Below are 25,573 nucleotides of genomic sequence, written 5' to 3'. Positions count from 1 at the left end.
TCTCAGCCCTCCATGGGCTGCTGCTTCATCTTGTGGAGTGCGGGGAGGGGTTGTCCCCTTAATCTTTCCCCCTGAAGATTTTCTGCATTTCAGAGTTCACCAGGGCAAGCTGTCACCTTTCTCTCGTTTCTCCCTTTTGGCCACAATCCTGTCAGACAACCAGCCGCAAAAGCGGAAAAGTACAAATGGCAGGCAAATGAATAAAATAAACGAGGGGCTGAAAATTTATTGTGGGCTCAACATGGTTCAGAACAAGTCCTTCCTCAGGGAGACATTTGGGCCTGGAATAAATTTCATGCCAAGCACATAGGAGTTACCCCCTTCACTGCCTCTGTCTCTCCTTGCCTACAATCCTGCCAGTACTCGGCAGCTAAGTTTACAGGAACATCAGAAGAAGCTACAGGTCCCAGCCAGGGAGTTTTATCCCAACCCTACCTGGAGATACTGGGGATTGAACCTGCATGCAAGGCAGATGCTCTTCCACTGAGCCATGGGAGGAGACTCTTGAGAGTCCCATGGACTGCAAGAAGATCAAACCTATCCATTCTTAAGGAAATCAGCCCTGACTGAGTGCTCACTGGAAGGACAGATCGTGAAGCTGAGGCTCCAATACTTTGGCCACCTCATGAGAAGAGAAGAATCCTTGGAAAAGACCCTGATGTTGGGAAAGATTGAGGGCACTAGGAGAAGGGGGCGACAGAGGACGAGATGGTTGGACAGTGTTCTCGAAGCTATGAACATGAGTTTGACCAAACTGCGGGAGGCAGTGCAAGACAGGAGTGCCTGGCGTGCTCTGGTCCATGGGGTCACGAAGAGTCGGACACGACTAAACGACTAAACAACAACAACAATTCAATGAATGATATGCTGCTTCTTTCCCATCCAACAGGCAAACATTGTCTGTTATACTGTTCTCTTGTTCTGTTTGAGACAAGAGCAGAACACTTGATTGACTCATCTTATTGTACAACACTGCCGTCCTACACATTCTTGCCTGCAATTAGGTTTGTGAGATGGATGCGGTGAGACCCTGCTAAATGCAAATAGTGGAATATAAACAGCTGAAGAATAGGCTTTAAAATTCAAGAGCTTCACAGGAGTGCTGCTAGGTGCCACACCACTTTTTATCAATGAAGCTGCAGAAGAGTTAGGATGGAGAACCTGTGGCCCCTCCAGATGTTGCTGGACTCCAACTCCCATCAGACCCAGCAAGCATGGTCATTGGTCAGCAATGGTGGAAGTTGTAGCCCACGAACATCTGGAGGGCCACAGGTTCTCTCTCCCTGTTCCAAGGCCTGAACCCATAGCTGAGTTGGTGCTTAAACCACATTTTACCACCTAAAGCAGCCTTATACAACCTTGGGTCCCCAGATCTTGTTGGACTACAACTCCCATCATCTGTAGTTAGCAGGACCAGTGGTGAGGGATGGTGGGAGTTGTAGTCCAACAAGATCTGGGAACTCAAGGTTGAGAAAGGCGGACCTACATTATTCAATTCCAGCCTCCTCTGAATATATGTTACAAGGCTGAAATGTCCTCTAAGATTGTGTTACAAGGGACAATAAAAAATTGGAAGCAGCAGGGGACTTGCTTTTTGATGCGATAATCGGGAGGCTGACAGACATCTTGCTGAATCGGATTGTTCTTGAGAGATTCCACAGGAATTCATTCCTCTTAAGGTCTGGTTAGGCTGCAAAGCCAGCAGCTGGGTGACATTTTATAGCTGAACAGTGAAGTACACATTGCAAGGCTCCATTCTTGGCTTCCCCTTTTAGAAGGGAACAAACACCAATTTCTCTATCAGCGACTTTTTTCACCCACCATGTGCAAACCAAACACAAGACTCAAATTCAAACTCAGAAGTTTGCCATTGCTTTTCTTTTCTTTTTTTCCCCTGGAAAAAATGAAAGTATAGCAGCTTTTATTCCAGATACAGTAGTGTGATATTCAAGGTGCTGGGTGCTCTTAAAATTCATGTTATTAAACTTGTTAGTTGCTCATTGCAGAAAAAGGTCACAAAGCAACTTACAACATATTCAAAATATTAGCATAAGTTAAAATACCTTATAATATAAACACGTTTAAAAATTCCCAATATGCAAGATTAAAAGGCACCAAGGAAAGGATTCCACCCTGTCCCAAGTCACAAATATGGCTTGATTTCATTGCTTTTAGAAATCCTAATGTGTGAGCCCCCAACAACAAAATCTACTCCCAGATTTTAGTGTCTTAAAAATGAGCCTTTTAAATACAGTATCTTCTTTTGGAGGGTGATTCTGACTGCACCTGCTAGCATTGCCCAACAGCCCTAATCTCATGATACAGAAATACATCTCATTGCTTTCATGAGAATTCTGTTGAACACAATAAGATGATGCATTTCTATGTCATGAGTTTATGTCTGTTGGGCTTACAGGTGCAGTCAAAAGCATCCTCAGCAAAAGGGAACAGTTACAAAATGTTAAGAGAGCAAGAAGCAGCAAAACTAGAATCATTGGGTTGGAAAGGACCCCAAGGGTCATGCAGGAAGCACAGCTAAAGCATCCTTGACAGATGGCCATACAACCTCTATCTAAAATCTTTCAATGAAGGAGAGTCCACCACATTCTGAGACCAGACAACCTAGGCTCTTGTTTCTTTATTTCATTTGCCCATCCCTCCAAAAAGCTGTGCACTGGATTGCCTTACAACACCCCTGCAAAGTAGGGTTTTTTTTTTGGTGGGTGGGGGAGAATTAATGACTTGCTAAAACTCAAGAAACCTGCATGCTTGAGCTGGAAATGGAATCCCAAAAGTCAACTTGCATCCTCTACACCAGTGTTTCTCAACCGCTGTTCCGCGGCACACTAGTGTGCCACGAGACGCTGGCTGGTGTGCCGCGACGTGCGGCGACGAGAAGGGCGATTTGCATTGTCACGTGCCTGGCGCCCGCCAATAAACACCACTGACCCGCCTGAAAGGAAGCCGGCTGGGTCACGACGCGGGGCGAGTGCAGCTCTCAACAGCCACCACCACGGGAGGGTGGTTTTAGACAAACTTAAAGAAGCTGGCTGGATGAGCTCAACCTGAAACTTGCTGAGCAAAGGATTGTGCTGGCAGAGAAATCAGCGGCTTGTGAAGCCATATTACAGGAGATTGCAACCAACACAGCAATTGGCAAGTGTTTCTTACAGTCATAATTATATAGTCAATATAGGGCGGCACAGAGTTAAATTTTTTAACTTTTTTAATGGTGGTGTGCCTCGTGATTTTTTTCATGGAACAAGTGTGCCTTGGCCCAAAAAAGGTTGAGAAACACTGCTCTACACCAGGGGCGGCCAACTTCCAAGAGACTGAGATCTACTCACAGAGTTAAAAACTGGCAGTGATCAACCCCCTTTTGGGGGGTTCAGGTCAAAGTTGTTGAGCTTTTTTATGAAGGAAAGCCCTGTTTTTGGGGGTTCACGTAAAAGTTGTTGAGCTTTAGGAAGGAGGAAAGCGACATTGAGCTTTTTTTAAGGAAGGAAAGCCCTGTTTTTGGTGGTTCAGGTCATTTTAGGGGTGCAGGGCAAAGGTGTTGAGGTTTTTTTAGGGGAGCCAAAGTTTTTTAGCTTCTTTGGTGGGGAGGAGCCACTGATCTACCGGTGATCTACCACAGACGTCCAGTGATCTACCGGTAGATCATGATCTACCTGTTGGACATGCCTGCCACCAAAAGAGCCGGGCTCTTAATGTATCCTATTACACCCTTAATTTTCAAAACCAAACCAAAACCTACTGCCCCCTGGAAGTTGTGTGTGTGTGTGTGTGTAGGGGAGAACCACAAAGCTCTGATAACGCTAAGATTGCTTGTTCAGAACAATACAAAATTGCTGGCAACATTGCACAATGTTCTCCCCTCTCAAGTCACCCAGCTTGTTCCTTGGGCCTTTCTCCAACTACAGGTTAAAAGCAGTAGACTTGTAATCTGGGGAACCGGGTTCGCGTCTCTGCTCCTCCACATGCAGCTGCTGGGTGACCTTGGGCTAGTCACACTTCTCTGAAGTCTCTCAGCCCCACCCACCTCACAGGGTGTCTGTTGTGGGGGAGGAGGGGAAAGGAGATTGTTAGCCGCTTTGAGACTCCTTCAGGTAGTGATAAAGCGGGGTATCAAATCCAAACTCTTCTACAGCTGACCTATGGTTTCCTTTTGTTGCAAAGCAACACCTTCCTTTTGTTGCAAAGCAAGTTGTGTCTTAACTCAGATGCATCTGTGTGCATATACTGCACCCCACATGCCCCCCCAAGGTGGCAGGGAAACACAAACAAATCATTCACCCAGTGACATTTGGAAAAAGTGATTTTCCCATTACCATAAGCAACAAGAAAGGCAGTGCTATCTGAGAAGGTAAGGCATATTCTGGCATCCCTATATGTTAGGAAGCTGAGAGTGAGAATCTGCAGACTGGCTAGGATAAATATGGGCCAGGAGGTAGCCCTATAAAGAACATGCACAGAATTCCTGGATACCTGCAATTACATACAGTTGTACCTTGGTCTTCGAACAGCTTAGTTCTCAAAAGTTTTGGCTCCTGAATGCCGCAAACCTGGAAGTGACTGTTCTGGTTTGCGAACTATTTTTGGAAGCCAAATGTCCGATGGGGCGTCTGCAGCTTCTGATTGGCTGCAGGAGATTCCTGCAGCCAATTGGGAGCCAAGCTTGGGTTTCCAAATGTTCTGGAAGTCAAACGGACTTCTGGAACGAATTCCGTTCAACTTCCAAGGTACGACTGTATTTGGGCAGTCATAGAGTCCATATCAAGAGTCAGTAGCCACACTGCTTCCCACCCCACATTTTCCTGCCCCCCATGCCTTCACATCTTTTGGGTGTGGGGAGAAGTCCCCCACTCTCCAGAGAGTCAAATGGTTTCCTCATAGTATGCATACTTATGTAATTATACGAAAGGTGAACTAGGTTTTGCACTTTTATATATTCTGTTTGACTGGAAGCAGCATTTGGATAAAAGGAAGTTGCACACACAACATTCTCGTTTTTTTTTTTTTACAAGGCTTTGCTTTCCCACTATAGCCTCTAGTCAAACAGCTTGGCAAGTTTTTGAAGCAAATAAAAAACAAAACTAAAAAAACTAGGAAAACTAGATCAGATGTGAAAGCGCCCATAGCCTGAGATGTGACCCCTGTGATAGCTGAGTTGGTAGAGCATGAGACTCTTAATCTCAGGGTCGTGGGTTCAAGCCCCATGTTGGGCAAAAGAATCCTGCATTGTAGGGGGTTGGACTTGATGACCATCGCGGTCCCTTCCAACTCGACAATTCCATGATTCTATGATTCCAAGGCAACTTGGTATTCAACAAGACTTCAGCGCAAGTATTAGGGCTAGGGGATTCCCACCCCCTCCTCACCATTCCCAAATCTGCTCTGGAGGGTTAGGGAAACCCCCAGAATAGGTTTCAACGGTGAGCAGGGGAGGAGAGGGGGAGATCGGAATATCTGTTTAGTGTTACATTGGACATGACTGCCCTCAGCCAAAGTCTCATGTGGGCCACATGCCCTTTTTTCTACATTCAGACCCAAATCTCGACTGTACAATTTCGCATTCTTTGTTACATAGTTCCCAGGTCGTTTCCCTCGGTCTTTCCGATGCCATCACTGATCAATGCCTTCTCCCATCGAAGGGCCGCAAAATCGTATGAGGAAAGAGGCAGAAACCAAGCCAGCGGCAGAGAACAAGTCCGCTGACAGGACAGAGGAAGCCTGCCCAATTGGGTTTGATATCCAAAGGACCACTCTGCAAAATGGAAGCCATAAGGGACGTGTCAAAGTCAATACTTTAGTCTCAGTTGTGGGACGGCGACGGTGAGGATCCCCACCAAGGAGGAGATAAGGCCGCAGAGCCCAATGATTCCGGGGTTGGTCTTGTAGATTCCCAGCAGGTCCAACGGACTAGAGAGATCGCAAAGGTTCTTCACCGTGTCCAGCAGCAAAGGAGGATGCTTCTTCAGTGTGATGTAGAGGAGGAGGAGAAGCGGCTGGAGGCCACTGGTTGCCAGAGAAGTTAAGCTCTGGAGCCGAGATGAGTCCCCTTGAAGCTTCTCTTTCCGTGCAGCATGCTCCATCCGCCAGCAGAGCTCGTACAAGTCGTTGGCCAGGTTTATCAGCAGGGAATAGTAGTAGTATTTGGTCGCCCGGCTGCGCCACTTCTTCTTGTTGATGTCCGAGATGAGCCCCACGCTCTTCACCCACAAGACAGTGTCGCACATGAAGTATAGGACACGGTTGAGGTTGGAGGCAGTCAGGCACCAGCGGGGAACCAAATCTGGCAACTGGGAGGTGTGCCTGGCCGAAACGAAGGCATGCAGCATGTTACCAAGCCTAAACACTGCAAGAGAACCCACAATTATTAGAAGGGCCTCGTTTCCAGACTGCCTGTTTACTGAGCTTTTATCCTGATTTGCTTGCTCAAAGTTTGCCCAGGAGATTATACAACACCCGCTGTTCACTGAGCATACATTCTGATGTTTTTGTGGGGGTGACTGTATGACATAATGTAAAGCAATTATTCCCCCCACCACCACTTTTCAGGGCATTTCCCCATTACTTTCCTTACCACAAATATACATATCTGGTGTGCGTGTGTACATATGTGTAAGGAAAGTGCTTACAAAAAGACACACACACAAAGCCAGCTGGTTGCACAAGAGTGCCAAATCCACTTTTAACTGCACATCCTGAATTTATTGGTTTGTGAGTGAATCCCACCCACAAAATCCCACCGGCTGGAACTGGCTGGAGTTAGTGGCATTTATTATTCCAGTTACACTCCATCATTTGGCTGGATTGACAGGGTCCTATGGTCTTCTAAATACAGTGGTCCCTCGACTTATGAAGTACTCGACTTACGAAATTTCGAGTTACGAATGAAAAAAAATGGCCGCACGCTTACTTATTTTTTAACATCCGAAAGGAAAACCGTTGCAGTTTAGATGGGGTTTTCTCGACTTACAAATTTTAGATGCGGTTTACTCGACTTACGGATTTTTCCGTTTCCAATGCATTCCTATGAGAAACCACTTTTTTCGACTTACAAATTTTTCGACCTACGAATGTGCATTCGGAACGGATTAAATTCGTAACTCGAGGGACCACTGTATCAGCCTCCTGGATATGGTTGCAGGCAAGCAAACAATATATAACAGCAAAACACAATGCAAGTTAGGGTCTTTAGAAGAGTACTTAAAAACAAAACAGATTTACTACATGGCTTCAGCATTACAAAAAGTGATGGGATGGGTAGACTTGCACACCTATTGCGCAAAAAGTATTCCGGTAAGGAGAAGGAGGTGAAGAGGCTGGGCAGGCCTCAACTTATCCTTCAGGAGCCCATGCTTGCTGGCTGGGCACTCCCTACCAAGCTGTCATTTCCAGATTGTGAATGGGGACGAGGCTAGGCCAAAAAGCCACCTGACCGTTAAAGGTAAACAGACTTGTCAGCAAAAAGTGCATGATAAAGCAGCTTTCATTTATTTGTTTCCCTATTTCATAAAAGTTACACACTGACTGGTTGAAAACAGCAACAACAAAAACCCTCAAACCTCATCACCCAGTCAACAAACATGGATGCTTAATCCAAGATCCATCAATATACCTTACACTGGGTACCAACAGCCCACCAGATAATGCTGGATATTGGAGGAGATAAGACTTATACAGGAAGAAATGGGCTCAGATCTCTGGAAAAGGGCACACTTTCATTGCAAGCACAGCATCCCCCTTTCCCACACAGTTTTAGAAGGAAGCTAACAGGCAGGAGCTGCCCTTGGGAATTAATCGTGGGTTTTAAAACTATTTCAACCACTCAGCTTCCCCCCAGTGTACACTGCTTACTTAAACGTTGAGCAATTTATTTATTAAAAACAAATTAAGGTGACACTCTGAAACTGTGCAAAAGCAAAGGAGGGTGTATAGGATTTTATTTGCAAGCCTGTCCTCAAATGGAGCATTTCCAGGTATAAGGGTGGATGAAATGCAGCCTGAGTCACTATGTCCATTCATGTCTACATCAATGAAATCACGTACAGTGGTACCTCGGTTTCTGAACACAATTGGTTCCGGAAGTCTGCTCATAAACTGAAGCGTTCATAAACTGAAGCGAACTTTCTCATTGAAAGTAATGGAAAGTAGATTAATCTGTTCCAGACGGTCCACAGAGTACTTAAACTGAAGCGTTCATAAACTGAAGTGAACTTTCCCATTGAAAGTAATGGAAAGTGTTTTAATCCGTTCCAGATGAGTCTATGGCGTTCATAAACCGAAAATTCATAAACCGAGGTATTCATAAACCGAGGTTCCACTGTATACAATTAATGCAATTTACCACTGGTCCTGCTTTGCTGTTTTTGCTGGGCTGTTTTTGCCTGGCTGAAACATGTCCTTGAAATCTGATAATGCCTTGTGCTTGGCTGGCTGGAGGAGGCGTGTGTCCGTGTGGGTGTGTACCAACTAGCTTACTGTACAAAGATAACATTTACATACATGCCTTTACATACATTGCTCTGCAAACCTCTGCCTCTGGTCCCACCCATCACTGCCATGTGGCCCCCAGAAAGTTGCCCAGAAAGGAATGTGGACCTTAAGCTTTCAAAGCCCCCCCTTCAATAGACGTTTTTGATAGATTGATGAAGAGTTATAAGTTATCTTCTCATTTCGATTAACAGGACTCCAAACTAACTCAAGTGCAGCAACACAGGCTCTATTATTTTCATCATCATTTGTGATCTGTTCCAATTATATATTGCTTTTGTGCATTTGCAACAGGTCCTTTTTCTGCTCCCCACCTCCAGATTATGCCTACAAAAGACGTGCCTCTCTCTCTCTCTCTCTTTTGGTATTTCTTAATAAGCAACATACTTACACTTGCGGCCTGAGCGCATGCTTGCCTCCAGGTCTTTGAGCTTCATTATCACTTCCTCACGGCCGGTCTTATGCTCTAACATATAGCTGAGCAACATGCATGCATACTGAGTTGCTCTGGAATGGGGAGGAAAAACACGGAGAACCCAATTCACATCACAGGCAAAAACAGGCCACTCACAGAGGGAGAGGAATGTCTCTCCCACAATTAAATTAAGGTAGAAGCATCAAAGGGACAGAACTAGCCTCTTCCTCGGGGCAACTGCTCACAAAATATCCTTGAGCACACAATTATGTTACCTGGTTTTAGGAGGCAACTCAAGCAATGCGAACATGCACACAAGGACACACACACTATAATCAAGAATTCATTACTGCAACATTCTCTGTGTGGGGCTACCATTGTGCCTGATCCGGAAATTCCAGCTAGTGCGAAATACTGCGTTGGATGAGGACAGACTACACAGTCTGTCCAGTACACAGCTCTGGTGCTTATAAACTTACACTGGTTGCTCTTATGTTATGGGTCCAGGAAATATTAACCCTGGTCCCTTATATCCTGGCCCAATGATCTTTGTGGAGTCCCTGTTGATGGTATCCCATGGCTCATAACTTTTAGAAGCCAAGCTTGTGCCTGTGGAACTCCCTCCCAATTGAGATCAGACAGCCAGCCTCCTTGCTCAACCTCAGACACACGGTTACGGGCTTGTTATTCTAGCAAGCATTGCGAGGTGATCTTGGGTTTCCTGCTAACTTTGTATTGTTTTATTGACCCATTTTCTGTGGGTTGTTTTTTTTTTTTATGTCCAGCACCTAGAAATGATTAGGTGGTATGTAAATGAATAAAAATATAAATTAAAAAATGTATTATTAGCGGATACCCAAGAGTAAGAGCAGGTATTCTTGAAATGTGTTGGCTTGGAACATGCAAGCATCTCCCCGACTCCCATTTCTTTCCAAAAGTCTGGCCCAGTTCAGAGATCATGCTAAACCAAGGTTAAGGATGTGCTGTAGACATGCCTTTCTGGACTGTTCAGAAAACAAACCATGACCCCTGATTGAGGTGTGACGCTAAGTCAGGGAGTGTGGTTTGTTTCCTCCCAAATATCTGGAGGGCATCAGGTTAGCAAAGGCTGCCTGGCACCAGCTCTACAGAATTTCAGACAGGAGCCACTTACAGCCCTTCCCAAAGATGCCAAGGACTGAAATCTGGCACCTTCTGTGTGCAAAGCATTTGCCCTATTACTGAGTTATGACTAAGTGAGGCAGCATTCTCCCTCTGGCTGCTTAGCACATCAGCTGCAATCCTGTTTTTCTAGCACTCCTACGGATGGATGAACCTGTCCTTTTTGACTTCTATTAGTTTCTCATTTTTCCAGCCTTAGGTTAAGTCCCCCACATTTCTCCGGCAATTCGTGGCTGTTATTTTGTTTTGTTTTTTAATCCTCATAAAAATTCACCAGTATTTTTCATGTGAATTTCACGTATTTTTGTACGCTGTTCCAACCAAGACACACATCTTTGCAAGCCATCCCCCCCGCCAATATATTGCATGCTTATGTGTTACTTTCACCAATGAATGTATTTTAATGCACACTTCCCCCCGATATATGCATTGATTTTAATGCACACTTCCCCCCGATATATGCATTTTCTGTTGGGAGACCAGCCTCGCAAAAATCAAAGGTGTGTGAATTTTGAAGAATAGTTGGTTATGTGTCCAGCTCTGGGCACCACAGTTCAAGAAGGATACTGACAAGCTGGAACATGTCCAGAAGAGGGCAACCAAAATGGTCAAAGGCCTGGAAACGATGCCTTATGAGGAACGGCTTAGGGAGCTGGGTGTGTTTAGCTTGGAGAAGAGAAGGTTAAGGGGTGATATGATAGCCATGTTCAAATATATAAAAGGATGTCATATAGAGGAGGGAGAAAGGTTGTTTTCTGCTGCTCCAGAGAAGCGGACATGGAGCAATGGATTCAAACTTCTAGAAAGAAGATTCCACCTAAACATTAGGAAGAACTTCCTAACAGTAAGAGCTGTTCGGCAGTGGAATTTGCTACCAAGGAGTGTGGTGGAGTCTCCTTCTTTGGAGGTCTTTAAGCAGAGGCTTGACAGGCATATGTCAAGAATGCTTTGATGGTGTTTCCTGCTTGGCAGGGGGTTGGACTGGATGGCCCTTGTGGTCTCTTCCAATTCTATGATTCTATGGTTTCCATGTTGGTTCAAAAAGTTTCTCATAAAAATGCAATCATAACAGATTTGCTTCCCCACCCTCTCTTGTAAAGTTTGTTTGTTTGTTTGTTTGAGTAAAGTCTGTGCATGACTTGATGAAATTCGGTCTGGTCTGAGTTCCTGAACCCTTTAATTTTGACCACACTTTTCGGAGCAAGGGTCATTCACCACACAGGGCAACACAGAACAGGTCTGCCAAATCTTCTGCACGACAGCCCTTCAGATATGTGAATACTTCTCTTCTCCAGACTAAGCATAACTAGCTTTGCTGGTCCTCACATGATTAGGTTTTCGCAGCCGAGAGAGATCGAGAGAGATCAGCTGTTCATTGCTGCAGATTAAACTGTTGCTGACAAGAGCACCGCAGTTTCAAAAATAATTATAATCAATTTCTTTTATAAGCCACTTCCACCTCCTGAAGCTCAGACAATACATGCCTAATTTTTATCCTCACAAAGGCCCAATAAGATAGGCAAGGCTGAGAACTAGTGATTGGCCCAAGGTCACCAAGTGAGCTTCATGTTGTTGTTGTTGTTGTTGTTGTTGTTGTTGTTGTTGTTGTTGTTGTTGTTGTTACCCTGCCCATCTGGCTGGATTTCCCCAGCCACTCTGGGAGGTTCCCAACAGAATATTAAAAACACGATAAAACATCAAACATTAAAAACTTCCCTAAACAGGGCTGCCTTCAGACGTCTTCTGAAAGTCAGAGAGTTGTTTATTTCCTTGACATCTGATGGGAGGGCTTTCCACAGGGCAGGCACCACCACCAAGAAGGCCCTCTGCCTGGTTCCCTGTAACCCAGGGGTCCCCAGACTTACCGCGCAGTGGGCCGGTGCCCGCCACGCCGACCGCGCGGTGGGCCGGAGGGCAGGGGAGTGCGCACCCGTGCGCATGCGCACACGCACACGGGCGGGGGAAAAATCGCCGAAAATCGCTTGTGCGCATGCGTATGGGCCTCCCCCGACCCGGAAGTGCATCGGAAATGACCTCTTCCGGGTCGGGAGAGGCCCATACGCATGCGCACAAAGGATTTTCGGCGATTTTTTGCTGATTTTTTAGATCGTCGCCGCGCCGTGCGCTGTAAGAGCGGGCGGCGACAGCGGGTGGCGGGGGTCGCCGCGGGCCGGATTGGGAGGCCGATTGGGCCGCATCCGGCCCGGGGGCCGTAGTTTGGGGACCCCTGCTGTAACCTCACTTCTTGCAGTGAGGGAACCACCAGAAGGCCCTCGGAGCTGGACCTCAGTGTCTAGGCTAAACGATGGGGGTGGAGACTTGATTTGAACCTTAGTTTTCCTAGCTCGAGGCAGGAGAAGGCAGTATTTTATGTTTGTTCTATGAGTCAGACCACTGACCCATTGAGCTCAGTATGTTGGCACAATGGGTCAGGCTTTTAACCAGAAGGTTGGTGGTTTGAACCTACCCAAGGACACTTGTGGACCATAGATTGTTAAACTTGCCAAAGGCCTGGGAAAAGAGGAATGTTTTTGGCTGTACCTAAACATATGGAATGAAGGCACCATGCATTGTAGGGGGTTGGGCTAGATGACCCTCGGGTTCCCTTCCAACTCTATGATTCTATAATAATCTACTGCCTACTCTGACTGGTAGCAGCCTCTCCAGGGTTTCAGGCAGGGGACATTCCCAGCCCTATGTGGTTGCTCACTGGGGTAAGACAGTTTGGGCATATCACATCGATCCTGGCCTGAAAGCACTGGTTACCAATTAGTTTCTGGAGCCAATTTGAACTGCTGGTTTTGATTTTAAAAAGTCTTAAAATCAGGCCCGGCTCTAGGGGTAGTCTCGGTGGTGCGGGGTGCCAGGGCGCCGGGCTGGCAGGCGGGCGCTGCGCGGCAAAGCCACACGGAAGCCATGCTGCGCGCTGTGCCCGCCCACTAGGGCGGGGGCGCCGGAGCGATCTCCGCGCCAAGGCGCCCAACCTGCTTGAGGCGGCCCTGCTTAAAATAGCTCAGGACTGTAATACCTTAAGGACAGAGTCGCCCCATATGAACTGACCTGGACCCTGTGATCATCATTGAGGCCCTTCTTTGTGTGCCTCCTCTGCAAGAGGTCTGGAGTGGCAACATGAGAATGGGCCTTTTCTGTGGTGGCTCCCTCCACTTGTGGAATGCTCTCCCTTGGGAGGCTCCCATGGCACCTTTGTTCCATATCTTTAGGTGCCAGACAAAAACACTCCTCTTTACCCAGGCCTTTGGCTAACCAAACAATCTATGGTCTTTTAAATGGGGGGGGGGGTTATTGTTTTTGTTTGTTACTATGGCATGTCTTTTTGTGTTTTTATATTGTAAACCTTCATGTGATCCCTGCATGTATAGATATCTTTTTTCAAAAAAAAAAAAGTCAGGAATTGAACTTTGGACGTTCTCCATACCACACTGACTGTCAACCTTATTTCAGAGGCTTACATTTCGGACTGCCGGCATTTCTACAGTAATCATCAATCTAAACAGAGCTGCTACACTGGCAGTGGCAAAGATCAGAGCAGCCTCTTCTGTGGTTGGACAAATTTGTGCTCCCAGGAGTCATTTTAATTACCTGGATGCATTCCTCAGGGTGCACTGCTACTTCCCTCAGCAGTATTTTAGAAACCTGAACATCAGGGATGGGATTATCAGCAAGCGTCAAGCTGCAATTTTGGAAACTGAGCACCCCTCATGGTTTAGAGCAGGCACAGGCAAACTCAGCCCTCCAGATGTTTTGGGACTACAACTCCCATCATCTCTGACCACTGGTCCTGTTAGCTAGGGATCATGGGAGTTGTAGTCCCAAAAACATCTGGAGGACCGAGTTTGCCTATGCCAGGTTCAGAGGGGTGTCCCTGGCTGCATTTAATTTGTATGAAGTTGTATGCAATACTTAATGCAGAGATCCTACAACCGAACTTACCAGGGAGTAAGTCCCACTGAATTCTACGGGAGCTACTACTGAGCATAAGGGTACACAGGGGAATGCCTAGCCCTAAACATTTTGTGAATCTTTGTACTTTCCTACATTTACTGTATTTATTTTCCTCCGATTTGAACTCTAAAATGGTGATTTTCTCGAGTCAAAACGAGTACCCCTAAACTTTTAGAGAAAAAAATAAGCACTGCAAGTATATAGGATTGCACAATTGCTTCTCTCTCTCTCTCTGGTGTGGTGGGAAAGGCTTGCGAAATCGACAACTATAACCGAACACCGCCTTAAAAGTGCCTTTAGCAATAAATACAAAATAAAGCTAAAACAAAAACAAAACTTTTTTGGGGACACCAGCCATTCAGCCCACCCACCCACTCGCTTCTTTCCTTCCCCCCTCACCGAAAGAGCCGATCTCGACCCTGGGTCTGGTTGGTGAAGTGCACAAACGCTTCCATTTGCAAAGGTGGCGGCAAGTCCCACGCCGGACGACGGCCAAGCAGCTCGGACGCGGAACTTCCCGCAACAAGCCACCTGTGCGATCAGCTGGCTCTCGGGGAGGGGGCGTGGTCAGAGTTAGCTCCGCCTCCCCGCCCGTAGATTGTCCAGCCCCGCAAAAACGGCCTTCCTTCCGGGTCTGGGTTACTATGGCAACGTGTCAACTTCCGGAAACAGGTGTAGCGTGCTTGTTTTTTGTGTGTGCGTCCGTCCGTTTGTATACACGTGTACAGGTGCGGGACTGGGGCTTGGAAAGCGGAGTGAGGGATTGTGATTTGTTATTGTGAAATTAATTAATAAGATTCATTAACATGTCTCTGGAGCTCAGCGCCGTGTATATTTCCATTTATCTTCCTCACATGCACTTAAAAAAAAAACACAAAACGGGACCAGTTGGTTTGAGAGTAAGAGTGGAGATGAGGAACTATATAAACTTTAGAATGGTTTATTGAATATTTACAGATGAATTGTAAAGAGATTAAAAACATTGGTGGGATTATTGCAATAACCTGCAGTTTCATAAGAGTATATATTTAAAGAAGATGAATAAATGAACAAATTAAGTTAATTTGGATATGCAGAAGATGTTAAACATAAATTTAAGGAACTGCAGAAGTGGGGGGGGGAGGAAGTCAAGTTTTGAAATCAGTGAAATGTATAAATCTGAAAAGTATAAATTATATATTACAGTGCTTTTTTGGGGGGGGGGATGCAGGGGGACACAAACCCCTAAACATTTTGTGAATCTTTGTACTTTTGTCCATTTACTGTATTTATTTTTCCCAATTTGAACTATGAAATAGGGATTTTCTTGAGTCAAAATGAGAATACCCCTAAACATTTTTAAAGAAAAAAAAGCACTCTGTGTGTGTGTGTGTGTGTGTGTGTGTGTGTGTAAAACCATTGATCCCTGTATAGGGAAGTTTTTTTTAATGTTTAATGTTTTGTTATGTTTTTTTATAAGTTGGAAGCCGCCCAGAGTGGCTGAGGCAACCCAATGAGATGCATGGAATACAAATAAATAAATAATAATTGTTATTATGACACTAGGTCCAGGGAGATCCGGGTTTGAATCCCTCACATAGCCATAAAGCTCGTTGCGTGACCTTGGGCTGCTCTCACAGGCAAACCCAGTGTAATCTACCTCATAGGGTGTTTTCTGCAGATTCAGCCTGCACACTCTCTGGAACCCTTTAGCGTGTAAGGTGATTTAAGAAAATAAAATAAAATAAAACACCCGCTCACATCCCTGTAAAATAGGTTAAGCTGAGGGAAAGCAACTGATCCAGGGTTTCACTCAGTGAGTTTCCATTTGGACGATAAAGTTATTAGTCTAGTGTTGAAGACAGCATGCCTTTGAATAACATCTGCTGGGGATCGCTAGTAGGAGAGCGCTGCTGTTTTATCTGTCTTATCAAGCAAGGCTCTCCTAAACTTTACTTCTGAGGAGTCATAGGCATATTTACTTTCTAGTGAGGAACACAGTCACACTGAATTCCATTCTGGTAGAGCAGAACATAAGAAGAGCTATGCGGGATCAGACGAAAGGCCCATTTAGTTAGGCATCTTGTTCTCATAGTGGCTAACTTGATGCCTATGAGAAGCCCAAATGCTGTACCTCAGCACCATATTGCTGTCCTCGCTCTCCCTTTTGGTTGCGATGGTGTGAAGCAGGTATTGCTTTTCAAAATATAATAAACTGCTTTTTTTGGGGGGGGGGAGACACCTGATCAATAATCAGATTATATTTTTCTACAGAGCTTTCTTAATATTTGAAGCTGCCAAACTGCTTGAAGAGGGACAATAGAAGTGGCACAAAAATGCCTTTCTACGTCCGGAAGCATACGTCCCTGGAAATACCTTCGCCCACTGAAAAGGACTGGATTAAGAAAGACGAAGAGGAGGATATATACTTGAAAGATCCATATGGGTTCCGTGATACTTTGCCTCAGCCTTATCGGATGATCAATAAACTGGTGAATCTTTTGCTTGAGCGAACCTGGGAAATTGTTGAGGGGCCGCAACCATTACAGGAAACCAGGCAGCCGAAGGTTCCGCCCCCAAAGTACCCACCTTCATCTGAATTCCAGGTACTCATTCCCGGGCAAATTGTGGGATGAGTAGTTCTTACTTAGCAGTAGCTCCCCAATGAATTCAGTAGGATATAACAAAGAGTCTTGCGGCACTTTAAAGGCTAACTAAGTTATTATGGCATAATAAGCTTTTGTGGACTAGAATCCACTTAACCATATGTATGAAGTGTTTTCCTGAGGTGGTAGGCATATATACACATGATTGTTAGTAGGTGGGATGGTGCGGTCAGAGGGAAATGAACTGCAGTAAGCGCAGACTGTGGTGGTTATTTAAAAGGCTACTTACATGTGTGCAAAGTGGCTAACGCGGTTATTAATAGGGCAGCATTGAAGATAACACTCAGATTAATTGCTGAGATGGGCATTGTGCTTTCTTCACTTTCAATATTCCCAGGTTGAGGGAAGGGCAAACTGCATGGTAGCCGCTGGAGAATTCATCTTCATTGGCTTTTCTATGGGACTATCTGTCTTCAGCATACCCACATATGAAAAGCCCACATACGAGAAGGTATGTGCTTGGGAGGCAGCCAGCCTTGAGATTTGTGCCATCAAGGTTTCAAACTTTGGCAGTAGCTCCTATCTCATTGGTTCAGTGGATGAGCTGGGTAAGTATATTTAACACACACCTGCAAATTAATCATGTTTTCTACACTATTTTCTATCCTACTTTTCTTATGAGGAGCTCAGGCCTCTGTTAAGGTTTGTCCTATCAACCCTGTGAGAGGGATCTGTATTGTTTCTATTTTACAGAAGGGAGAACTAAAGAAAGAGAGTGGCTTGCTCGGGATCACATAGTGGCCCCATGCCTTTTCTTGTTGTCTGGTTGTAATTCTGAAAACCTCCCTGTGCTTTAATGACAACTAAGAAGCCTGAATCCTGCCTGAGACGATGTTGTTTATTGTCTTTTTCAGCTTAATTTTGGCAACTGAAGCAGCTCTGTAGTCATGTGTCTGAGTTGTCCTGCTACTTGGATACCCACATTCAGCCAGTTCTGTGCCAGAACTGATGCATGACTCGGATTTTGCAAGAAACTGCCCCCACGCTAGCAACCATTCTCTTTTTCAAATAAGAGAGTTAGGTGTGATGAGTACGCTGATGATGCCCAGCTCTATTTTGTTGTGTATCATCTAATTTAGGAAAGCTGTGTAAGCCATGGACCAGCACCTGGGCTTGATAGTAGGCTGGAAGAAGGTCAACAAATTGAATCTGAATCTTGGCAAGATGGAGGTGCACTGCCTAACCAATTCCAGTCTGGATAATTGATCAATTGCAACTATAGATGTACTTCCCCTGAAGGTGCACCTGGATCTGTTTCTATGACTGGAGGCTCAGGTGACTTCAGTGGCTAGGAGTGCCTTTTACCAAAATAGCATAACTACTGTTTTCCATGCTGTAGTAACCTCCCAGCTGGATTAATTCATTGCAGTGCTTTCTATGTAGGGTTGTCCTTGAAGTTGGGCTGGTGCAAAATGCAGTGGCTGAACTTGGGACAGGATATCACCAACATGTTCCGCTGCTGTTGGAAGAATCACTGGCTGCCAGTTAGCTACTAAACTAAGTTCAAGGTGCAGGTTTTGGTGCATAAATCACTATACAACTTGGGACCAGGATAACTGAAATAATGTTTCTTCCCTTATGAAACTGCAGATACCATCTCATCAGGAGGCCTGTTCCATACTATATTAGAGGGCATCTGAAGGCAGCCCTGTTTAGGGAAGCTTTTAATGTTTAATAGATTATTGCATTTTAATGTTCTGTTCTGTTGGAAGCTGCCCAGAGTGGCTGGCGAAACTCAGCCAGATGGGTGGGGTATAAATAATAAATTATTATTATTATTATTATTATTATTATTATTATTATTATTATTATTATTGGGTTTTTAGCACGACAGCACCTGTCCTTTCCTTGTGTTTCAAACCAGATCTATCTCTGTTGGATCATTGCCAATGTTGGTCCTGCTCAGAGTAAACCCACTGAGATGAATGACCATGGCTAATTTAGATAAGTTAATCTCAACTGTTGCCAGGGTTAGAACCTGGGACCTTCTGCACGCAAAGCCATACTCTGCTGTGTCCAACTGGTTCTAGTTGGCAGACTCTATAGTTCAGTCCTATATAATTCCCATCAGATGCTCTGCCACTTAACTGCAGTGATTCCTTTGCTACATAAAACCCACCCCCTTTTGCTATTGCTTCAAGAGTTGGCGACTTGCTGGACTGCTGATGGTCACAGGTGAAAGTAACAAGTAAGCAGCAAGCCTGGTAACATGAGATGCCAGGGTTCAAAGGAGCAGGGCTACTCCTCAGTTATGGAGATGTTATATCTCTCCTTTACTCCAGGGCACTCAAGGCACAGAATCCATGGTTCTCCCGCTTCTATTTTATCCTCACCACAAATCTATGAGGTAGGTTAGGCTACGAGGTCGTAACTGGCCCAAGGTCACTAGAGAGTTTCATAGATGAGTAGGAATTAGTATTTGCACCTCTTAGAACTCTCCGAAGGGAAAACTGATCATTTAATGGATAATGGTAAAGAGGAAACCTGATGTGCTAATGAACATGAAAGAAAAGGTATCCTAGTGCAATTTCTTCTGTTGTTGTGTTCCAGGTATTGCCCGTCTTTTTTACTTTTTTAAGGAGAATCTGCTGTCTATAAAAGTCATAAATGAAGTGGTGAGTCCCCACTATATATCTATCTCTTATAGTTACTGGTTATCTGAATCTCAGCTTTTTGAAAACCTAGTTATCCAAATTCATTGTGCGGTACCCATATTGGTGCAATTCTAAGTAGAAAGGCACTTCCATCCATCCATATGTATAATTATTCACACACACACACACACACCTGTCTCCCCACAACATTTGATATACAGCCTGATAACGATCATGCTTTACTTGGAAGTAAGACCTACACTTTCAGTGGTGTTTATTTCTTTCTGCGTGCTAAATTGGAAACAAGTCCCATTTCACTCAGTAGGTCATCTGAGTAAACATGCTTTGGCTCGATCTGAATGTAAAATGAGGTTAAATGTGAATGACCAACACCGGCCAAACTTAAACCATAAGAAGTCTCACAGATGCCAATGGAAGAGATGCATGACCCAACCCTATGCAGCTTTACCCCAAAGTAGGTCTGACTGTGTACAGGAGGGCTTGCTACTTAGTATGTGTGTATAAAATTGAACCATTAGCATATCCTCTCCTGTAAATATTAATGGGACTTAATTTTGTTTGGACTATGTCAGCAGTTATTGTCAACTTTATGCATGCATGCTAAAAGTCCCGACTGGTGCTGCTTCAAGGTTTTACATATCTGCTATACTCAGGGCTGACCCACCTACAAGGCAAGACAAAGGCAGCAGAACCCCTCAAGGCAGGGCCCCCATGGGCCCCCTGCCCACCCCATTGCCTCTGCTGCCAATTTCTGGCAAGTTTTTGCTGACATTTTGAGAGATCTCGCAGAGTGTGAGAGATCTTGCCAGGTTTTGGTGAGATCTCACTGGAAATTGGCGATGGCTAGCTTCTCCACTAGCAGCAGAGAGGGTGGGATGCCACTTCTCATTTTGCTTCAAGCAGCAAAACTGGATGTGTTAGCCCTGACTATACTTATTCTTCTAAGCCTCTTGCAGCCAGCCTATACTCTGCATTACCTGCATAGGACTGTCCCTTGTGGGCTGTGTGTTTTGATGGTCCACCTTCCTGTTGATGCCATCTTTCTTCCCAAATGAGGTCCAGCAGCAGGCGGAAAATCAATAGGCACAGCTTTCCCCACTGTGCAGTCCTTATCTGCAGCCAGGTCCAACTGTTAAAATGAGTTACTTCTATTGAACTCTAGAGGCAATGATGAATGTGATAAGGCCACGTATGTTCTATTGTGCATTTTCCCGGCAGAACATCAAGGGTTCTGCATCAGAGTCTTCTCATGATAGGTGGTGTGCTCAGAGTCAGACACATTAATGACAAAAGAGCTTTTGCAACAAACCTGCCAGATCAGGTTTTCCGACTTGCCATTCCTGCTTCCACAAGCCCAGCCCGCTCTAATTTCAGAACATATATTTACCATCTTCTTCTCCTCTCTTTTTTTTTGGCAGGAAGATATTAGTAAGCGAAATACATGTGTGGCACTGGAACTCTCTCGCGGGGCTGATTATGCAGGCTTTCTGCTGCAAGGCAAGTCGCAACATTTGTCAAACTTAGCCAGACATGTTGCAACCTGCAGGCTGGAGTGTGGCACTTTTTATATTTGCTAAAGCAAGTCTTCAGGTTTTGCCTTTGGAATCTCTCTTTTTACCATGATGTGTTTTGGGTAGTTCCTTTTGTGATACTGCACCCACTCGATCTAATCTTCCAAATAAAAAATCCAGACCCCCCTCCGCAGACAAGTAACTTTTCAAATACATATTTATAGAAAAATAAAAAGGACCAAGTCCTCAGAAGATAGCTTACAGAAATAGGCATTATGATCACAATACATCTCAATAAAAAAGCCTCATCAATTAAAATATGGGCAAGGGACCGGTGGCCTTCAGATGTTCTGAAGACTACAACGTTTTTCATCCCTGGCTATTGGCCACACTGGTTGGAGCTAATGGAAGTTGAAGTCCAACAACATATGGGTGGCCACGGGTTCCCTGCTGCTGAATTAAAACATATGGCGCCTGCATAAAATCAATGTGAAAGGGCATTATTATTATTATTATTATTATTATTATTATTATTATTATTATTAAGTTTCTAAGCAACCTGGGGCTCTCACTGGTACATCTGCACATGCTTGAACTCAATTCTGCCCTGCCTCAGCCCCTTCAAGGTAAGATGCAACAATGCTGCTGTTTGGGGGTGGTTCCGTCCCATCACACTGGCAGCTGGTAGGTCTGTCTGAAGACCAGTTAGAGAAAGGGCCCTCATAGAATTCTCCAGAAAGGACTCTCCAGAGATATGGGGTCACCACCAATAAGGCCCTACCTCTGGTATATGGATACAATGGGCCTTTCCTGTTCATTCCTTAAGGCTGCAATCCTGTATCCACTTACTGGGAGTAAGCGCCATTAAACTCAGTGGGGCTTACTTCTGAGTAGACATGTATGGGATTGCACTGTAAGTCAGTCAAGCATATGGTGAGGAAGTTGTCTCTGTTCCCTACAGAGTTCGATCCCATTTCCTTTGGCTTTCACAGAGTATACAACCTTGCTAATACAAAACTATTAGAAGAAGCATTCTCAAAGAGCTTTAGAAAACACCCCTTATCAAACCGTAGGTGTTTCTGATCCTCAGCATAGTTTTTTTACACTGTTGGGTTTTTTTTTTTTTGTAAAATGTATTTACATGTATGAACTTTATCACAAAAATAATAAATCAATCTGGATGGTAAAGGACCAGAATTTTGGCAAGTAACTGCATCAGCAAATTGCATGACTTAGTTGCAGAGTTTTTGTGACACAATCCAGGTTGTGACACTGACATGGAAACTTTCTCAATAGAGTTTGAGATTTCTAAATAGGATGCTTTCAGATATTGGGTAATGGATACTTTGAATGTGTGTGACTTTGTGTGTGTGACTTTGTGTGTGTGTGTGTGTTTTGGTAAGATTCCCCTCCCCCCTTCTCATATGCTTCAAAGCTTTAAGAGCCCCTTACATGCCTATATATCTATATCTCCTAACATACTATGTATAAGTGGCCAAGAGTAAGCTGGAATTTGCCTTTTAGGGAGCAAAACTAGAAAGATTGCTTGACTAAGAGACCTTTCTTCTCCTTCCCCATTGCTTCATCTGTTTTCTTCTGATTCCTCACAGCAGGCAGCTCGGAGGCTTGGCTGGAGGTCTACCGATTGCCTAAGGATTCTTGGCTGAAAGAGACAGAAAATGCCCAGAATGCAGCACTTACAGTTCCAGCAAACATCAAGGACATGAAAGTTAACCAGGCAAACCTGCCAGAAAAGGCTGCGGTAGAGGCGGATAAAAAAAATGTAATTCCTGTGGATCATATCTAGCCCCTCAAAAGTTTTTTGCGCCCCTCCCTTCCATGACCTTTCAATTGTCATTAGAATGAATGAATGAATGAATGAACAAACTCATGAGTAAATGAATGAATGTGGCCTTCCAAATGTTGTTGGACTCCAACTTCCATCAGCCAGCATGACCAATGTTCAGGGACGATGAGAGTTTTAGTCCAACATCATTTGATAATAATTTTTATTAGTTTTCAATTACAACAATCCAAAAATAGCCTCATTATAACAATGCCAAATTATAATAAAATTACTAATACCGATCATTTAGATGCCAAATTCTATAATTTAGGTGCCCCCGTCCCCCGCGTGCTAGAATTGATGGTTTGATGGTTTACTTTATTTCTATGTTCCAAAATCTTATTAATTTCAATTACACTCCAGTTAAAATAGCAATATTAATGACTTTCATTCGTATTGACACGTTAAATGTTTTATAAACCTGCAAGTGAAGCATTCAAACTATATCCTTGTTCTTCCTGTGTGTGGCAATTATTCTGTCTGTGATGTTTCATCCTGTCCTTGTAAAATATTATGTCTATCTTTTCCCGGTTGTTGCTGTTCTCCATCATGCCTTGGGCGGAGCTAATATCCCATTGTTGTTTTTTAGAAGTTCTCCAATGCTCTGTCCCATGCTTCATTGTTTTGCAACTTTAACAGAAGCTGCAAAAATCACACTGTCCCAATGAATATCCTGTTTTCGCCATTTTCCCTCTCAGCCTGGGAAGGAGAGTGATCTGCAACATCATTTGAAGGGAAATGGGTGCCCTATTTCCACTGTAGGAGTTATTCAAGAGAGTTTTGTCTTAGTTCTTTTCGGTCCAGATACCATTTATACACTGTTCCCCACTTTTTCAGAGACAGACAATTGGTATTTAGTGAAGCCAAATGACAATGTTTCAGAGTTCTCTTCTCACGAGCAAGTAGTCTTTCTATCGTGGATAGGCAAGCCTGGAAATTATTTATTTGTATGAACCACTTGATCAAAAAATATTTATCTCCAACTGGTGTGCAGATAAAATAACAGATAAGCCAATGCTGAGATCCACCAACCCATTAATGTGCTGGTCCTTCATTTGTAACTTTAGCACAAGCAAACCTTTCAGAAATGGACTTGCATGTCCCCCCTTTCCTCCTCTTTCAAGGAGGAATTACCACCTGCTCCCTGTGTGTTTTCCTTTTCTTTCACTGGGAGCAGGAATGAGCATGTCTTAAAGGTTTGTTGAGCTGAGGGAGCTGCAGTGGTTCTAGGTGAAGTTGGGGTCTCCTGGATCACATTGTATGTTAGAGGGACTCCAGTGGGTATATAATAATTGCTGCCTTTTCTGGTTCTGTAGAAGAAGACTTCAGATATCCCAGGATTGGGTGCTGAAGAGGTGGTAAGTAGTCTAACTGTGGTCTAAACCACCGAGCCTCTTGGGCTTGCCGATCTGAAGGTCGACGGTTCGAATCCCTGTGATGGGGTGATCTCCCGCTGCTGTCCCAGCTCCTGCCAAACTAGCAGTTCGAAAGCATGCCAGTGCAAGTAGATAAATAGGTACCGCTGTGGTAGGAAGGTAAATGGCATTTCCGTGTGCTCTGGTTTCCGTCACGGTGTTCCGTTGTGCCAGAAGTGGTTTAGTCATGCTGGCCACATGAACCGGAAAGCTGTCCATGGACAAATGCTGGCTTCCTTGGCCTGAAAGCGAAATGAGCGCCGCAACCCCATAGTCGCCTTTGACTGGACTTAACCATCCAGGGGTCCTTTACCTTTACCTTTTTTACAGTTCCTAGCATTATTTGGAGGAAACCATGACTGTTTAAAGGGATATAACTTCTTGAATCGAAGGATGTTGGTTGATATGTCCAGGGTCCCTTAACACAGATGAGTTATGACGTAACTATTGGGAGATTCTGAACATGCTGTCTTGTTTGAAAAACACAACACACATCGCTGGATCACAGAAATGCTAGTAAACAATAAAAGTAGACCACGCAAGATGGAAGTTGGCCAATTCCTGCTACAGCTTATCTGTAAAGGAAGCCTCTTAGGAAAGAACTAACCATTTATCTGCTCTGAGACAGGAAGAATTGTAACAGACTTGAAGATCATATTCCTAAATGCCACTCCTTTACACCATTATTGCTTCTTGGTTGACAACTCGGGCGGCAGCGGGGGGGAGGGGGGGAGCAGCCAGCCGCCATTCCAGGGCTGGTTTGGACTCTGCAGCCTTAATTTCTGACCCCTAGTTTTGCTTTAGATGAGTGCAACACTTATACCATGCATTGTCCTGTGTCTTGGATCTAGAGAGATGCTATGAGACAGGGGCGTAGCCAGGATCAAAACTAGGGGGGGGCAAGCCATGGTCGTTCAGGGGCGGGGCCAAGGCACGGAAGGGGAGGGGCCACGAAGTGGGCGGGGCTAAAGGGCCAGCGGGCCTGATGACATCGTGGCAGCGGCAGCAGCGGCCACCTTGTGCTTCTGGGGCTGGTAGCGTTGGCGGCTACCCTGCTTGGCTGGAGAGGACAGGAGGGTCGGGCAGGCGAGAGGGGGTGGCAGGGCGGGCGAGGGCGAGGCAAGACACGGCCGCAGCCACGACGGCTCCGAGGTGTTGCTGCATATCAGCATAATATTTCAACCATGGTTCAAGCCCCACCTTAGGAAAAAAATCCTGCATTGCAGGGGGTTGGACTAGATGACCCTTGTGGTCCCTTCCGACTACAATTCTATGATTCTATTGATATATTACCATAGCATATGCATCATTCTGCTTTCTTGAATTGTCCTACTCCTAGGCATAGCATCCAGCTCCTAGAGGCCTAGGTGCCCCCCCCCAATTACTGGTAAATACCGTATTTGAAAGAGTCATCCCCCCATGTTGATGGGCTTTCTATGTGGGGCTTATCTGCCCCCCCGTATTTTATTAAGGATGGAAGAGGGAGGGAAGGAAGGAAGAAAT

At 44.9% G+C, this 25,573-nt stretch overlaps 2 protein-coding genes across 5 annotated transcripts in view; one reads left to right on the top strand and one right to left on the bottom strand.

Annotated features, from left to right (window-relative positions):
• Window positions 1–1,859: 1,859 nt before the first annotated feature.
• Window positions 1,860–20,664, bottom strand: PEX11A (peroxisomal biogenesis factor 11 alpha). 2 transcript variants are annotated; one of them, XM_035131899.2, is made up of 3 exons: window positions 20,276–20,664; window positions 8,891–9,006; window positions 1,860–6,358 (listed from the first exon to the last, which is right to left on the bottom strand). In XM_035131899.2, the coding sequence occupies exons 1-3, from the start codon at window positions 20,335–20,337 to the stop codon at window positions 5,802–5,804; spliced, it is 735 nt and encodes a 244-aa protein (XP_034987790.2). In that variant the 5' UTR covers window positions 20,338–20,664; the 3' UTR covers window positions 1,860–5,801. The 2 variants fall into 2 exon arrangements, with proteins under 2 accessions (XP_034987790.2, XP_034987791.2); XM_035131900.2 differs by lacking the exon at window positions 20,276–20,664 and adding an exon at window positions 14,438–14,648.
• The window catches only part of WDR93 (WD repeat domain 93), a 26,443-nt gene continuing 15,521 nt past the window's right edge, over window positions 14,652–25,573 (top strand). Inside the window, exons 1-7 of one of the 3 annotated variants that reach the window (XM_060282386.1) lie at window positions 14,652–14,710; window positions 16,292–16,623; window positions 17,021–17,231; window positions 19,234–19,298; window positions 20,717–20,795; window positions 22,420–22,592; window positions 23,972–24,013. In XM_060282386.1, coding sequence (XP_060138369.1) covers window positions 16,354–16,623; window positions 17,021–17,231; window positions 19,234–19,298; window positions 20,717–20,795; window positions 22,420–22,592; window positions 23,972–24,013 — 840 coding nt within the window. In that variant the 5' untranslated portion in view covers window positions 14,652–14,710; window positions 16,292–16,353. Of the gene's footprint in view, window positions 14,767–16,254; window positions 16,624–17,020; window positions 17,232–19,233; window positions 19,299–20,716; window positions 20,800–22,419; window positions 22,593–23,971; window positions 24,014–25,573 lie in introns of those variants that run through there. The other 2 variants (XM_060282385.1, XM_035131901.2) reach the window with 2 other exon arrangements.

This window comes from Zootoca vivipara, chromosome 14 (assembly GCF_963506605.1).
Source record: "Zootoca vivipara chromosome 14, rZooViv1.1, whole genome shotgun sequence".
NCBI classification, from domain to species: domain Eukaryota; kingdom Metazoa; phylum Chordata; class Lepidosauria; order Squamata; family Lacertidae; genus Zootoca; species Zootoca vivipara.
Note: the sequence above shows the minus strand (reverse complement) of the source record. Positions and strands in the feature narration are given on the sequence as shown.

Excerpts from the sequence above, each read along its gene's own strand:
- PEX11A (XM_035131899.2), bottom strand. The coding sequence starts at position 20,337 with ATGGCATCAACAGGAAGGTGGACCATCAAAACACACAGCCCACAAGGG. Across the intron at positions 9,007-20,275 it reads CAAGGGACAGTCCTATGCAG|AGCAACTCAGTATGCATGCA; the intron begins GTAATGCAGAGT and ends TCCCCATTCCAG. Across the intron at positions 6,359-8,890 it reads CATGCGCTCAGGCCGCAAGT|TGTTTAGGCTTGGTAACATG; the intron begins GTAAGTATGTTG and ends GTTCTCTTGCAG.